Below are 14,459 nucleotides of genomic sequence, written 5' to 3'. Positions count from 1 at the left end.
ATTTAAATCTATAGCCTTAAAAAACCCATAGGCATTTACAGCAGACCTCTTTCCCCCAACTCGGAGCCGCCTCCTCTCTCTCAAGGATGGAGTGGGTCCGTTTGCTGGTCACTGCTTGGTACTTTATAGAAGCTGGGTGTTCAATGATTCTGAGGTCAAGCAGCGTCTCTGGACAACTCCTCTGTCCTCACAACACAACCAACTCCAAATGAGCCTCGGGGCCCTAGGAAACGGCACATAACATTCCTTTCAGGCTGCTCCTCAAAGAGCAGCCACCCAAAAGGTCACCCTGGCAAACGCTGGGGTCCCTGTAGTGGGAGGCAGGTGCGGACAGTGCGTCTAACCCACCAGAGCGGCAGCCAGTCCACTCGAGGAGGGCAGGACACAGATGTGCCGGAGGCGCTTCTCTCCCCACCAACCCCAAGAGAAAGCCAAAACCACCCTCAGAACCCACCCCCAGAAACCAGATGGGTAAGCGCTGCAGCTGTACCAGACACGCTATCTCCACTTCTGAACCAATGGCTCTTATTTATATGAGTAAATCAGATTGTTAAATAGCTCACATTTATTAAGAACATATCTGGCCCCAACGCTGTGCTAGACTTAATGAGCACAACACTGTAAGAAGATCACGGCTTATCTTAACGAAAGATAAGAAAGACTGCCAACAAGAATTATAAATGAGTCACACTGACAGCACAGTTCACACTGAGAACTTACTAGAGCCAGCACTGTGGAGAGAGCCTGACAGCAATTCATTCATTTAATCCCACCACAATCCCATCCTCCCTTGACAGTGAAGAAATCAAAACACAGAGAGTATAAGCAACCTGCCCGAGGCCACACGGGCTTGAAGACAGTGACAGCTAGGCTGAGTTCAGTGGTTACTAAACCCCCAGAGCAGTGGCTTCACTCTGCAACCCAGGAAGCCCTCTGAATGACTGCCTATCGAATGGATGGCGCCTTTGCAGTCAGGCCTCTGTGGTTTTCCTTACTTCCTAGTTTCTCTCTGGAAGGATGCGGGCACTGGTCCCACCCGTGTGGAGTTCAGCTCCCAGAGGACTTCACAAAGCTCTTCTAACAGAATACACGTGTTTCCATCCCATGCTGGCAGGACCCAAAGAGCGTATCCGCTCTCTGGGGCTCGCTCTCCCTGACTTGACCTACCCACGCCCCACAAATAACTCCGCTGGTTAAGACGCCAATCTCCTAACTCAGTCCACGTTTCTGCACCCTAAGTCACTCTGACCCCAAGGCACACCTAGCAATGGAACCAAGTTAGGGTGCAGGGTTTTGACAACAAAGAAAAGGCAAGTAAGCAGACATCCACCACCTGCCAGTGGGCCCTGGGCCCCAGGAGGAGGACAGGCCCCAACAGCATCTCCGCTCTGTAATCCCAGGTGGGTAAAAGGAAACTGCATGGAAGGCTCTGATATTTCTTTATAGCTACTGTTGGCTTTGTAATTTCTATGATACAGTAAAACCAATTTAATTCATTTACATATCTGCTCAACTTCAGATTGAGTTCCGATCTGTTCCCCTAAAAATAAAACAGTTCAATTCCAAATATTCCCTTCTCCAAAACACTGGGGTGGCTCCAGGCCTGGTGGCGCAGCATGTGGTGACGGCTCTGGAGCCACTCTTTCACAATAGAGGGCTCGAGTCACGACTAGGTTGACCCTAACCACTCACTGTCACTCTCCTGGTTTGTCCCATGTGCAAGGGTGCCCATGCTCCCTGGGGCCCAGTCTTCTTCCAAGCTGACACCAGACAGAGTGCCTAGTTTTCATTATGCAAGAATATGTCCACGATATAGGTGCAGTTACCAAATTCATCTTCCCATTAAACTAGACTTCTAAATATTTAGTCTTTGGTCACCCGGGAATCTTTTCTTGTCTCTTCTCTGTTGCTCCATCCCAAGCAACAACCTACACATGGCAAGGTGACTGCAAGTAATTTAAAATCCAATGGTATTCTTCCTCTTTTAAGTAGTAATCACTGTTACGTATTCACACATATATGTTTACATAGCTATGCACAAGCAGAGAATTATTTAGAACCAAGAGCATCCTTCTAGTTTAAAAAAATTTTTTTAACTACTTATATTTATTTAGTTAGTTAGTTATTTATGTTGCATCGGGACTTAGTTGCAGCACACGGGATCTTCGTTGCAGCATGTGGGATCTTTCGTTGCGGCGCGCAGGCTTCTCTCTAGTTGCAGCACACAGGCTCTGTAGTTATGGCATGCAGGTTCCAGAGCGTGTGGGCTCTGTAGTGTGCAGCACGCAGGCTCTCTAGTTGAGGAACGCGAGCTTAGTAGTTGTGGCGCACAGGTTTAGCTGCCCCACGGCATGTGGGACCTTAGATCCCCGACCAGGGATTGACCCTCATCCCCTGCATTGGAAGGCGGATTCTTTACCACTGGACCACCAGGGAAGTCCCTCCTTCTGTTTTTGAATCACTATAATTCCATGGATTACTTCATCTGAATAAAGATAAAGTCTAAATAAATTTTCATAATGGTGACAAAAAAAAGTAACCCTTCCCAAGCTTTGATATTAAACGCAAAGCTAATATGGCAGAAGAAAAAGAGGAGTAGGAAGGTAGGGGGAGAAGAGGAGGGGGGCGGGGGGGAAGGGGGAGAGTTGGGAAAGGAAGGGAAGGGGAAAGCAAACACAGGGGAGACGAGCGCACAGTCACTGCTTTACCAAAGACGATGTGGTGGGGAAACGTTCACAACAATGGCGGCAAACACGTGAAGCCCAGTTCAAAGCACTTCACATATGTTAATTCGTTTATCCGTCACCACAACCCCAAGAGGTAAACAGGATTACTACTCCCACTTCACAGGAAGCTGAGTCAGAGAGAGGTTAAGTGACCTCCCAAGATCAAGCAGCTGACAAATCAACTAGCTGATGTGACTGCCAAATTCCTGAAATCCTAAGACAGCATCATGCCACCGACATGCTCTGTATGTTTTTTAAAATTATGTCAAATACTGAGGGAAAACCTGGCCTTGTTCCTAGAATGAAAAATTAAAGAAAATAACACATTTACACATGTCCGATCTGGAAGAGCTTAGTGAAAACAGCTGGCACTCTAGCCTGAGGCTGCTGCTTCTCCGCAGGTGTCTTTGTGGCCAAGCAAGCAACTGCAGCCCCTCTCTCCACTAAGCCCGAGAGAGGAAGGCATCCCTGGGGACCAAGGAACCAGGACCCCCACTCACGTGGAGAGCCCACAGGTGGCCCCTCCAGCAAGGCTGTCACCACTCTTTATACTCCCACCCCACAGACTTAAGAAACATCAAAAAAGTTCACTATTTCAAAACGTTAACTTACTAAAATCAGTGAAGATTTTTTTCTCACCTAAACTGGGCCTTGATATTGCTAGGGCTTGCAGACCTGGTCTGTATTTCTTTCTCTTGCTTTTCCCTCAGGATCCTTTCAGCAAGCAAGAAGTAAGTGGCTGTGATGTGGTTATACCTGTTGGTTTCCAGGGCTCTGAGGAAATAAGAATGAATATAAGCCACATTTGCAGATTTGTTTTTTCACAAGCAGAACTGGATTTTTTTTTTTTTAAGTACAAGCAAATAAATTCCAATGACCTGGAATCTTTAAAATTATAGGGAAAAAAAAACCCAACACACACACACAAATAAGAAAAAAACCTAGTAGATCATTCTTAAAATTCTAAGACACAACTGCATAAAAATGTTCAATTAGTAAGAAAAATCCAAAATGCTGATGGCAGCTGAGCTGGATGTTGGTTTTAGATGCATAAAATAATGAAGTTTCCAAGAATGTACACATTATCCAAAAATTTAATGTGTCAGTGTTTATTTCCATTACACTGGTTTACTTGCTTCCAGCAGAACTATGAAATGAGTTATATGAATGTACACTGAAACACTAGTATCAATCAGAAAAATTAGAAAAAGCTTTTATTTTTATACTCTTTGTATTTATTGGCATTTTCCGACATGAATGAATTATTAATATATTGAAAGCATGTCATTAGCCTCTTCTTTGAATAAAATCTACGCGTTCGTTCATCCACCTCAAAAGTAATGCTCTCTGAGTCCGCAGTCTGGCCGGCGCTGTGCTGGGGCACACAGCCTGCCTGCCCTCCTGCAGCTGGCCGGTAGTGGGACACAGGAGGAATGCCACAGAGGATCCACAAGGCCCAGAAATATGTAATTATGCTTTTCAGGACCTTTCTGTAGTTAGCGAACATACGCAATGAACACTTCGGGAGGAAACAATACAGGAGTCTCTCCTCACAAAACGGACGGTGGGGCCTCAGCTAATGGGGGCAAGTGGGGCTGAGGTGAGAGGTCCTAAAGGAAGAGCCCGAGGTGAAATTCGGGGCCATAATGACTTCTCAGAGTGGTTTCCTCAGCTGAGCACTGGGTAGAGCTGTGGGCTTGTGTTAAGGGGACCAACAAATGTGTCTATGAACTCAGGAATCACCCTGCAGTGAGGAGCTGCTCGTACTGTGGGCAGCAAGAAAGACCTGCCTGAGACCAGCCGGGAGGGCTCGGGCTCAGGGCATCACCTGAGGCATCACCTCTCCTTCTGGATTGATAATTGAATTCACATGAATTAAACAGTTCTATACTACACCACTGCATGTATTTATTCATTTAAAAATATTAAGCCAATTCAGGGAGAAGCAAATAGCCTTTTTTATTCACTCAAAAGTGAAAAATCATTTTCCACACATTCCTAAAGTGAGTGTCGTCCTTGGCAGAAAGAGCAAGTGTCCTGCACTTCTGTTTCTTTAGGTCAATCTGTGGAAACTGAGAATGCACTCAGAAACCTGAAGAAATCTGTACTGAAACCAAAATGATGATTCGTTTTGTAAACCCTTCTTTCCAGTGTACCCTAAAGATACATGTCCTTTACACAGACACCACCCTTCTCAGGGACCAGACCCCCAGGTGCCATGTGGGACAGTCTGCCACGCTGCAGAGGTAAGTCCAGCCTGCAGCCTCCTCTCCCCCGAGGACAGGTACCTGGGTCAGATCACTCAGCCAGGCCAGAGTGGCCCTCCCGATGGGAACCTCTTTTTTGCCCCCCAGAGTATATCCTCTTTCCATCATAGCCAACTATTTCATTCAATGGGGTTAAATAACTTTTGACTTTTCATTCGTGGAAACGCTTCATATTTTTACAGACAGGACCTCTTACAGAAATGAATCATATCATTGTTAAAGCAACTGCATCTTTATATTATCCTTGATTCCAAACTTCTTAGGTTATAAAACACTGTCTTTGGTTTTAAAAAAATGTAACTAACAACCTGGGCATCTCGTGGGTTCCAGGTTACTGCAGCAAGGGCTCTAAAGAGCCAGACAGTAAATATTTTGTGTTTTGTAGGTAACATGGCCCATCTCTCAATGACGCTGATACTGCAGCACAATGCTGCCATGGACAACATGTAAACAAATGGGCTCAGCTGTGGGCCACTGCAACTCTATTTACAAAAATGTGTGACTGGACGCATATAGTAACCCCTGATTTTGAGGAATTGTGGTGTCGCCCCCTTGAGTGTCCCTGCTTCCTTATGGGGACCAGAGGGAGACCCAAGAATTAAGAGGATACAGCAATGGACAAGGCATGTACTGGGATATAAAACAGTCTATTCCAATCCACTTCTGTAAGAAGGGAGAAAGGCCACAGGACTCACTGTTCACTAGTACAAAAATAAAAACAAAAGACCAACAAAACCTATGAACCAGGCACTGGGCCAGAAACTCTAGGGATAAATGACATAACCCCTGCCAACTGGCAACCCTATCCATGACACAGTGTCCACAAGCCCCGACACGTTAAGAAAAGAGCCCATCCCAAGAACCCTAAGCCCACGGCCCCTGTACTGATAAGCGCCGACATACTCAACAATGGCATCCCGATCCGCTATGTCCCCGAGCACCATGCGCTGAATGATGCTGTTGTGCTCCTCTTCCGAGAGGTTTTTATATGACACGAGGGGGATGTTATACTTCGTGGCTGGGGAAGGGTCCACTCCCTGAAGCCAAGGATGGTTTTCAATCTCTCCTAAAGAGGCCCTTCTCTTGGGATCTCTCTGTAGCATCCTTGTGATCAGGCTGGAAAGGAAGGAAGGTCCATTGTTAAAGCAAACTGCTGTCAGGGATTAGTAATGGTGGGTTACTGTATTTATCAGAATTGTTTCCTAAACTTATACCATCAATTTCATTACGTCCACTAGAGGTGATAGTGGGGCAGATGGGAATAAAGAAAGTACCATCAGATTCATAAAATAAAAAATCACAACCACCAGATATACTGACAAGCCAAACACACATATGCAGTTTCCTATCATCTAGAATTAACTCTAGGTAACAACATCTGTCCTTGAATTAACTGTGGCATAGTGGCATACCAGAATCAGATACAATGATCAGCAACAACATACAGAATAGGGTGCATGAGCCAACTTCTGTTTCCAGAAGAATGAATGACCATCCTGATGAAAGCAACCAAAATGACATATATTTTTAGACATATATTTTGTTTAAAGGCATTGTGTTGGCAGGAAGGAAGGGAGGGAGGGCAGACAGAAACATGGACGGACGAACTACTCAGCAGGTAAAAACAGAGTAAAAGCAAGACTCTTAGGAGCAAATGACAAAGCTGGCCTTGGCCTGATTGTTTCTGCTTTTTTCTGTTTCCACACTGAGTACACGAAACAGAATATCACCAGAATATAACATGTACAGCCTACTGAAAGTGGGGGATGCAACTAGAACCCTTGCAAAGAACTGGGACCCCAGCTTCAGTGTGAAGATGAACGAGAAGAAACAAACCTACCACTAAGATGTCAAGAGGGAAACCTGCCTGCCTCAACAGTACCGTGGAGGTGAGATGGGGGAATTTCTTCTAAGAAATTCTAACTACAAGCTGGTCCTCTCACAAGTTTGGGGTCCAAATTAATGATAGTATATCTATATGGTACACATAGTGAAAAAGTTAATTTTAAGAGGTTTCAGGCTGGACGTGCCCATGGGCAACTAGTAGAAAAGCAAATGCAAACTGTTTCTCTAGGGAATGTAACTTAAAAGAACTGCCACATAATTTTATAAGAAATCTGACCTCGCAGTCAAAAAATACAAAGGAAACAAGGTACCACTGCAAGAACTAAAAGACACGATGGCAAAATCAGAATGCAAAGACGTCAAATACATCTACTTCTACCAGTGAACACAATAAAAATAAATGGAATAAACTCTCCAATTAAAAGACAATGCTCAGATGGGAGCATTGGTCAGATGGGATTAATCAAAAATCCAGCTCCCAACTGTTAAAAAAAGATGTACCTAAAAACAAGACAATAAAAGATTTAAAGTAAAAGAATGGAAACCTATATAGCACATAAATGCTAACCAAAAGACAACTGGAGTGGTTAGCTAAAACTAGACAACATAGACTGACTTTAAAGCCCAAAGCATTATTAGAGATAAATAGTGATACAAAGATTCAATTCACCAGCAAGACACAACAGTTTTCAACTTGTTTGGACCTAATAACATTCCCCCAAAACACCCAAAGCAAACACTGAGGGACTTTCAAGAATAAGAAAAATACATTTACAATGTTGTATTAATGGGGGTAATCACTATTTTTTTTTGCCTATAATATACTTCCATGTAGTGGAAGAATATCTCAGTAGGTGATAGATCAAGCAGTCAAAAGACTCAGAAGTAATTTTAAACATCATAATAAACAAGCTTAGTCTTAAGGATTTACACAGAACTATAACCCCAACAATTAGAAAACATACATTCTTTTCCAGAACAAAAGGATTATTTACAAAAATTGACTCCATGCTAAGCCATAGGAAGCCTTACCAATTTTAAAAAAACTAGTAACATATAGACTATATCCTTGGATCACAATGCAATTAAGTTAGAAATGAATAACAAAAAGTTAATTAGTAAAGCTACACATTTGGAAATTTAAAATATCCCTCTGAAAGTAATAGGTTAAATAAACCCATGGAACCTATAAAATAATCAGAGCTGAATAACAAGACTATTAATCAAAACTAATGGGAGGCAGATGAAATGGTACTAAGAGGCAATTTATAGCCTTAACTACTGCCTTAGAAAAGGAAAATTTGTTATCTGAAACCCTGCATAAGAAAAAGAACTAAAGAATTAGCCCATTAAGTAGGCAGAAGGAAATAATACAAACAAAAGAATATCAATAGCATAAAACAAAATATATAATAGTAAATTAATAAAGACAAAAGATAGTTCTTTGAAAAAGATTAAAATGAACAAACCTCGTGTAAGACTGATCAAGACAAAAATAGAGAATGCAAAAAGAGAGAAGGCAAAAAAATCAGTGTGAGAATGAAAAAGGGTAACAACTCCACTAATTCATAGGCTTTAAAAATATAATTAGAGAATATTATAAATACTTGAGGCCAATAAATTTGAAAATTTAGATAAAATGGACAAGTTCCTTAAGAAACAAAACTTAGCAAAACTGACAGGAAAAAGGAAAAAGTAGGAAAAAGTAGAAACTGAATGGTCCTATGATTATCAAAGATAATCCCTCTAGGAGGGAGACACCAAGAAGAGGCTTCTAAAATATTAGAACCGTTCTTTATTGTAAGCTGGATAATGGGTTCATTTTATTACATACACATTTTATCCATTCTTTTGAATGATAAATGTCAATATAAAAATAAGTTACTCTGTTTTAGTTTTTTCAGAAGGGCCTATGGAGATACTCCTTGAATTACAAACATCTAACATGCACACAACATATACCCACAGAGAGCAGCCTGCCTCCTGGGGTAGAGAATAATAATAGCAAGGGTACAAGGAGGAGGAGGAGGAGGAGGATAATCATCAATATTCATTTTGAGTGCTACTTATGTGCTAAAGACTGAGCTACAAGCTTTATATACACTAATTCATTTAATTTTCACAATAACCCTGTAAGGTAGGTTCCACCATTCTCACATCATTAGTAAACTGAGAAACCAGTAGCTGAATCCAGAGAGTTGGAATTCCTAAATTCTTAACTATGGCCTAAGATGGGGATCCACTCAGAGAAAAGGTCCCTCAAGCTCAGATTTCCTTCTTATCAGCTGATGGGAGAAACTAAAAACTTTATTACTCTAACAAAATCCTTTAAGTAGCTATCATCTCAGGTGACCTTATTTTAAAATATCACCACAATATCAAAGAAATACTGAACTTCCAATGGTTCTTTTATTCCATTATGAATTTATCACTACACATATCACAGTACTATATATATAATACTTCAAATTCCAAGTAATCAGCTTGCATAAATTTCTTCCCATAGTCACATGAACCAAAACAGAGCTCTTCAGTCAACTGGGGAGAGAAGTACATGAATAAATTATGAGGCATGCTATGTAAATCCTAAAATGGTGTGTTGATGGTCTATTTCAGGAAAGAAAATTCCCTAACTCTTCTCTGGAATGTCAAATAATTCCAGGTGCAAAAAGAGAAAGTAGTTCTTATGGTAATTCTTCAAGTGAAAGTAACCCACTTCTCCTGGAGGCTGAAGAGGCATATAATGGGTTTCTTAAAAACTGGCGTATTTGAAAAATAGACTAATACATTTTGTACTCCAATATTAAATTTCAATCATATTCTATGGTTAACTCCCCAAAACATACTTAACAAGAGTAGAAATATTGGGTTCAAAAATTAAAATGAACAAAGATACCCACATACTTTTTTTTTTTCTTTTACTTACTCTTTACACCCTTTAGATACGTGGGATGGTACTGTATATTTGCAATCCATGATCATTGTCAATGTTTCACTGTCATTGGCCTCTTGAAATGGCGGCTGCCCACACACCAACATGAAAAGGATCACTCCCAGACTCCATATATCTACAAATCAAAGACATACTGTTAAATAGTGAATTAGTTAGAAAACAAAAAAAACACTCAGAGGAGTAAAAGTAGACTAACAAGATTATTTTATTTTGAAGAGTCAAAAAACCTTTTGACTTGAAGCTTTTCACAAAATTCAACACCCATTTATCATAAAAACTCTCCAGAAAGTGGGCATAGAGGGAACCTACCTCAACATAATAGAGGCTATATATGACAAACCCACAGCAAACATCATCCTCAACAGTGAAAGGCTGAAAGCATTTCCTCTAAGATCAGGAACAAGACAAGGATGTCCACTCTCATCACTTTTATTCAACATAGTTTTGGAAGTCCTAGCCACGGCAATCAGAGAAGAAAAAGAAATAAAGGGAATACAATTTGGAAAAGAAGAAGTAAAACTGTCACTGTTTGCAGATGACATGATACTATACATAGAAAATCCTAAAGATGCTACCAGAAAACTACTAGAGCTAATCAATGAATCTGGTAAAGTTGCAAGATACTAAATTAACACAGAAATCTGCTGCATTTCTATACACTAACAACAAAAGAGCAGAAAGAGAAATTAAGGAAACAATCCCATTTACCATCACATCAAAAAGAACACCTAGGAATAAACCTACCTAAGGAGGCAAAAGACCTATACTCCAAAAACTGTAAGACACTGATGAAAGAGATCAAAGGTGACACAAACAGATGGAAAAATACACCATGTTCTTGGACTGCAAGAACAATACTGTCAGAATGACTATACAGGGCTTCCCTAGTGGCGCAGTCGTTGAGAGTCCACCTGCCGATGCAGGGGACACAGGTTCGTGCCCCGGTCCGGGAAGATCCCACATGCCACGGAGCGGCCAGGCCCGTGAGCCATGGCCACTGAGCCTGTGCGTCCAAAGCCTGTGCTCCGCAACGGGAGAGGTCACAATAGTGAGAGGCCCACGTACCGAAAAAAAAAAAAAAAAGGCTATACGATCCAAGGTAATCTACAGATTCAAGGCAACCCCTATGAAATAAATCACCAGTGGCATTTTTTCAGACCTAGAACAAAAAATCTTAAAATTTATATGGAAACACAAAAGATCCTGAATAGCCAAAGCAATCTTGAGAAAGAAAAACAGAGCTGGAGGAATCAGGCTCCCTGGCTTCAGACTATACTATAAAGTTACAATAATCAAGACAGTATGGCACTGGCACAGAGACAGACTTACAGATCAGTGGAACAGGATATAGAAAGCCCAGAAATAAACTCTATGATGAAGGAGGCAAGAATATACAATGGGGAAAAGACAGCCTCTTCAATAAGTGGTGCTGGGAAAACTGGACAGCTACATGTAAAAGATCGAAATTAGAAGACTCTCTAACACGATACACAAAAATAAACTCAAAATGGATTAAAGACCCAAATGTAAGGCCAGATACTATCCAACTCTTAGAAGAAAACATAGGCAGAACACTCTCTGACATAAATTTCAGGAATATCTTTTTGGATCAACTTCCTAGAGTAATGAAAATAAAAATAAACAAATGGGACCTAACTGAACTCAAAAGTTTTTGCACAGCAAAGGAAACCATAAACAAAATACAACGCAACCCACAGAATGGGAGAAAATATTTGCAAACGATGTGACCAACAAGGGATTAATCTCCAAAATATACAATCAGCTCATGCAGCTCAGTATCAAAAAAAACAAACAACCCAATCAAAATATGCACAGAGGGCTTCCCTGGTGGCACAGCGGTTGAGAGTCTGCCTGCCGATGCAGGGGACACGGGTTCGTGCCCCGGTCCGGGAAGATCCCACATGCCGCGGAGCGGCTGGGCGGAGCAGCTGGGCCCGTGAGCCATGGCCGTTGAGCCTGTGCGTACAGAGCCTGTCTCCACAACGGGAGAGGCCACAACAGTGAGAGGCCCACATACCGCAAAAAAAAAAAAAAAAAAAAAAAAATGCACAGAAGATCTAAATAGACATTTCTCCAAAGAAGACATACAGATGGCCAAGAGACACATGAAAAGATGCTCAACATCACTAATTATTAGAGAAATGCAAATCAAAACTACAGTGAGGTATCACCTCACACGGGTCAGAATGGCCATCATCAAAAAGTCTACAAACGATACGGGACTTCCCTGGTGGTCCAGTGGCTGAGACTTTGTTCTCCCAACATAGGGAGCCTGGGTTCAATCCCTGGTCAGGGAACTAGATCCCACATGCCACAACTAAAGATCCCGCATGCCACAATTAAAGATCCCACGTGGCACAACTAAAAGATCCCTCATGCCGAAACAAAGATCCTGCGTGTGGCAATGAAGATGAAGATCTTGCGTGCCACAACTAACACCTGGTGCAGCCAAATAAATAAATAAATAAATAATTTTAAAGTCTACAAACAATAAATGCTGGAGAGGGTGTGGAAAAAGGGGAACCCTCCTAGAACCCTCCTACACTGCTGGTGGGAATGTAAATTGGTACAGCCACTATGGAGAATAGTATGGAGGTTCTTTAAAAAACTAAAAATAGAGATACCATATGATCCAGCAACCCCGCTCCTGGGCATATATCTGAAGAAAACCATACTTCGAAAAGATACATGCAACCCCATGTTCTTTGCGGCACTATATACAATAGCCAAGACATGGAAGCAGCCTAAATGGCCATCAACAGATGAAAGAAGAAGATGTGGTACATATATACAATGGAATATTACTCAGCCATAAAAAAAGAATGAAATAATGCCATTTGCAGCAACACAGATGGACCTAGAGATGATCACACTAAGTGAAGTCAGACAAAGACAAATATCATATGATATCACTTTTATGTGGAATCTAAAAAATGATACAAATGAACTTATTTACAAAACAGAAACAGACTCACAGACTTAGAAAACAAACCTATGGTTACCAAAGGAGAAAGGTCGGGGAAGGGATAAATTAGGAGGTTAGGATTAACATATACATACTACTATATATAAAAGAGATAATCAAAAAGACCTACTGTATAGCACAGGGAACTCTACTCAATACTCTGTAATAACCTATGTGGGAAAAGAATCTGAAAAAAGAACTGATATAGGTATATGTATAACTAAATCACTTTGCTGCATACCTCAAACTAACACATTGTAAATCAACTTTACTCCAACATAAAATAAAATTTTTTTTAAAACATAAAACAAAATTTTAGAAAAGCTTTATACCTCAAAGTAAAAAGATCTAGGGGAGAGAACTTAAGCCTCAGTCAGGTAGGGAAGGTATCTGTCGTATTCCCTGTTTTTATATTCACTTAAGACCCAAGCAAGTGCCAGGCACATAGGGAATGGTCAATAAATGTTCAATGAAAAAATGAATTAATTCATTTATTAATGGCAAGAACATCAACTGGAAAGTACCTATCAAGGTTCTCAAACCAATGGACACACACTGCCATTTTTCCCATTATATTATACACCAGAGATAAAACTAAGATACTAATACTGAGACATGAAAAAGGTTTTGCCTAAGGTCACGATTGTCCAGGTTGTTCTTAAACCTCAATCCTTGTCAGGTAACCAAATCATGTTACAGACAAGAAAATTAAAGCTCAGAGAGGAGAAAAATATTCCTGGGCTGGGATGTCAATGAGGAAGAAGACTGATTATGTATTACTTCAGAGGAAATAACTAGGACTGAAGGTATAGTAACCTGAAGGCACACTTTGACTTAAACAGCAGATGCTACTTAATAAAACCATGATAACACTGGAAAAGGTAGTAAGTTTCCCATCACTATAAGTATTCCAGCAAAGGCTGGGTAACCATCAGTCTAATCTCCTGCATAAGGCACTCCTGTACTGGTTGGAAAGCTGGACTAGATGACATCTGAAGACCCTCTCAACACTAACCCCTATAATAACACATAACCCCCTACTTCTTGCCACTAAATAAAAAACAAAGCCATCACTCAGATGGAAAAATAATGACTCAATTTAGGAAGGCCATCACAAGTCATTCATTCATTCATTCCAGAAACTAAAGTATAGACATGATTATATGAACATGCATGTAACACGACATCAATTCAAGAAGTTTTCTAGACCATGAAAGGCTTAGAAGAGACTAAAGGGCAGGCCACAAGGCCTTTGTCACCACATCTGTTAACACTCAACCTCTCTTTTCATTTAAGCTTAAACACCCAAAATTCTGTAGGTTCCATGAGAATTAAAACTTGTTAATAAAATATCTTTTCCTTGGTCCAGATTAAACAGAGGGCAATAAAGGCAGAAACCCAAAAGTTACACACACTGTGATTTTTTTTATATATACAATAAATTTTACTAAGGATGCTCCAATAGAAATTAGTGAAGGAGATGGGGAAATCCACTAAAATTAAAACATTTATATAAATGAGAACAAAAGGGACCTGAGGATCACTCAGTTCAAACTCTTGGCTCTGCAGTGTCCCCAAGAGGCTGCCTGGCATTACTTGTTGGATGCATGAATTATCTTACTGCCCCAGGACAGCAAGGTGTCTCAGGGCTCCACTCCATTCATTGACCCACATTTCTTCAT

General features: G+C 40.9%; 1 protein-coding gene across 1 annotated transcript in view; it reads right to left on the bottom strand.

The window, feature by feature from the left end:
* The window catches only part of SNRK (SNF related kinase), a gene marked incomplete at its 5' end in the record, with an annotated part of 60,491 nt that overhangs the window by 2,379 nt on the left and 43,653 nt on the right, over nucleotides 1-14,459 (bottom strand). Inside the window, 3 exons of the mRNA XM_079713994.1 lie at nucleotides 3,366-3,500; nucleotides 5,897-6,109; nucleotides 9,765-9,906. Of these exons, the coding sequence (XP_079570120.1) occupies nucleotides 3,366-3,500; nucleotides 5,897-6,109; nucleotides 9,765-9,906 (490 nt within the window). The remainder of the gene's footprint in view (nucleotides 1-3,365; nucleotides 3,501-5,896; nucleotides 6,110-9,764; nucleotides 9,907-14,459) is intronic.

This window comes from Hyperoodon ampullatus (assembly GCF_949752795.1).
Source record: "Hyperoodon ampullatus genome assembly, chromosome: 10".
Lineage (NCBI taxonomy): Eukaryota > Metazoa > Chordata > Mammalia > Artiodactyla > Ziphiidae > Hyperoodon > Hyperoodon ampullatus.
The sequence above is the reverse complement of the archived record's forward strand: the minus strand, read 5'-3'. Positions and strand labels throughout refer to the sequence as shown.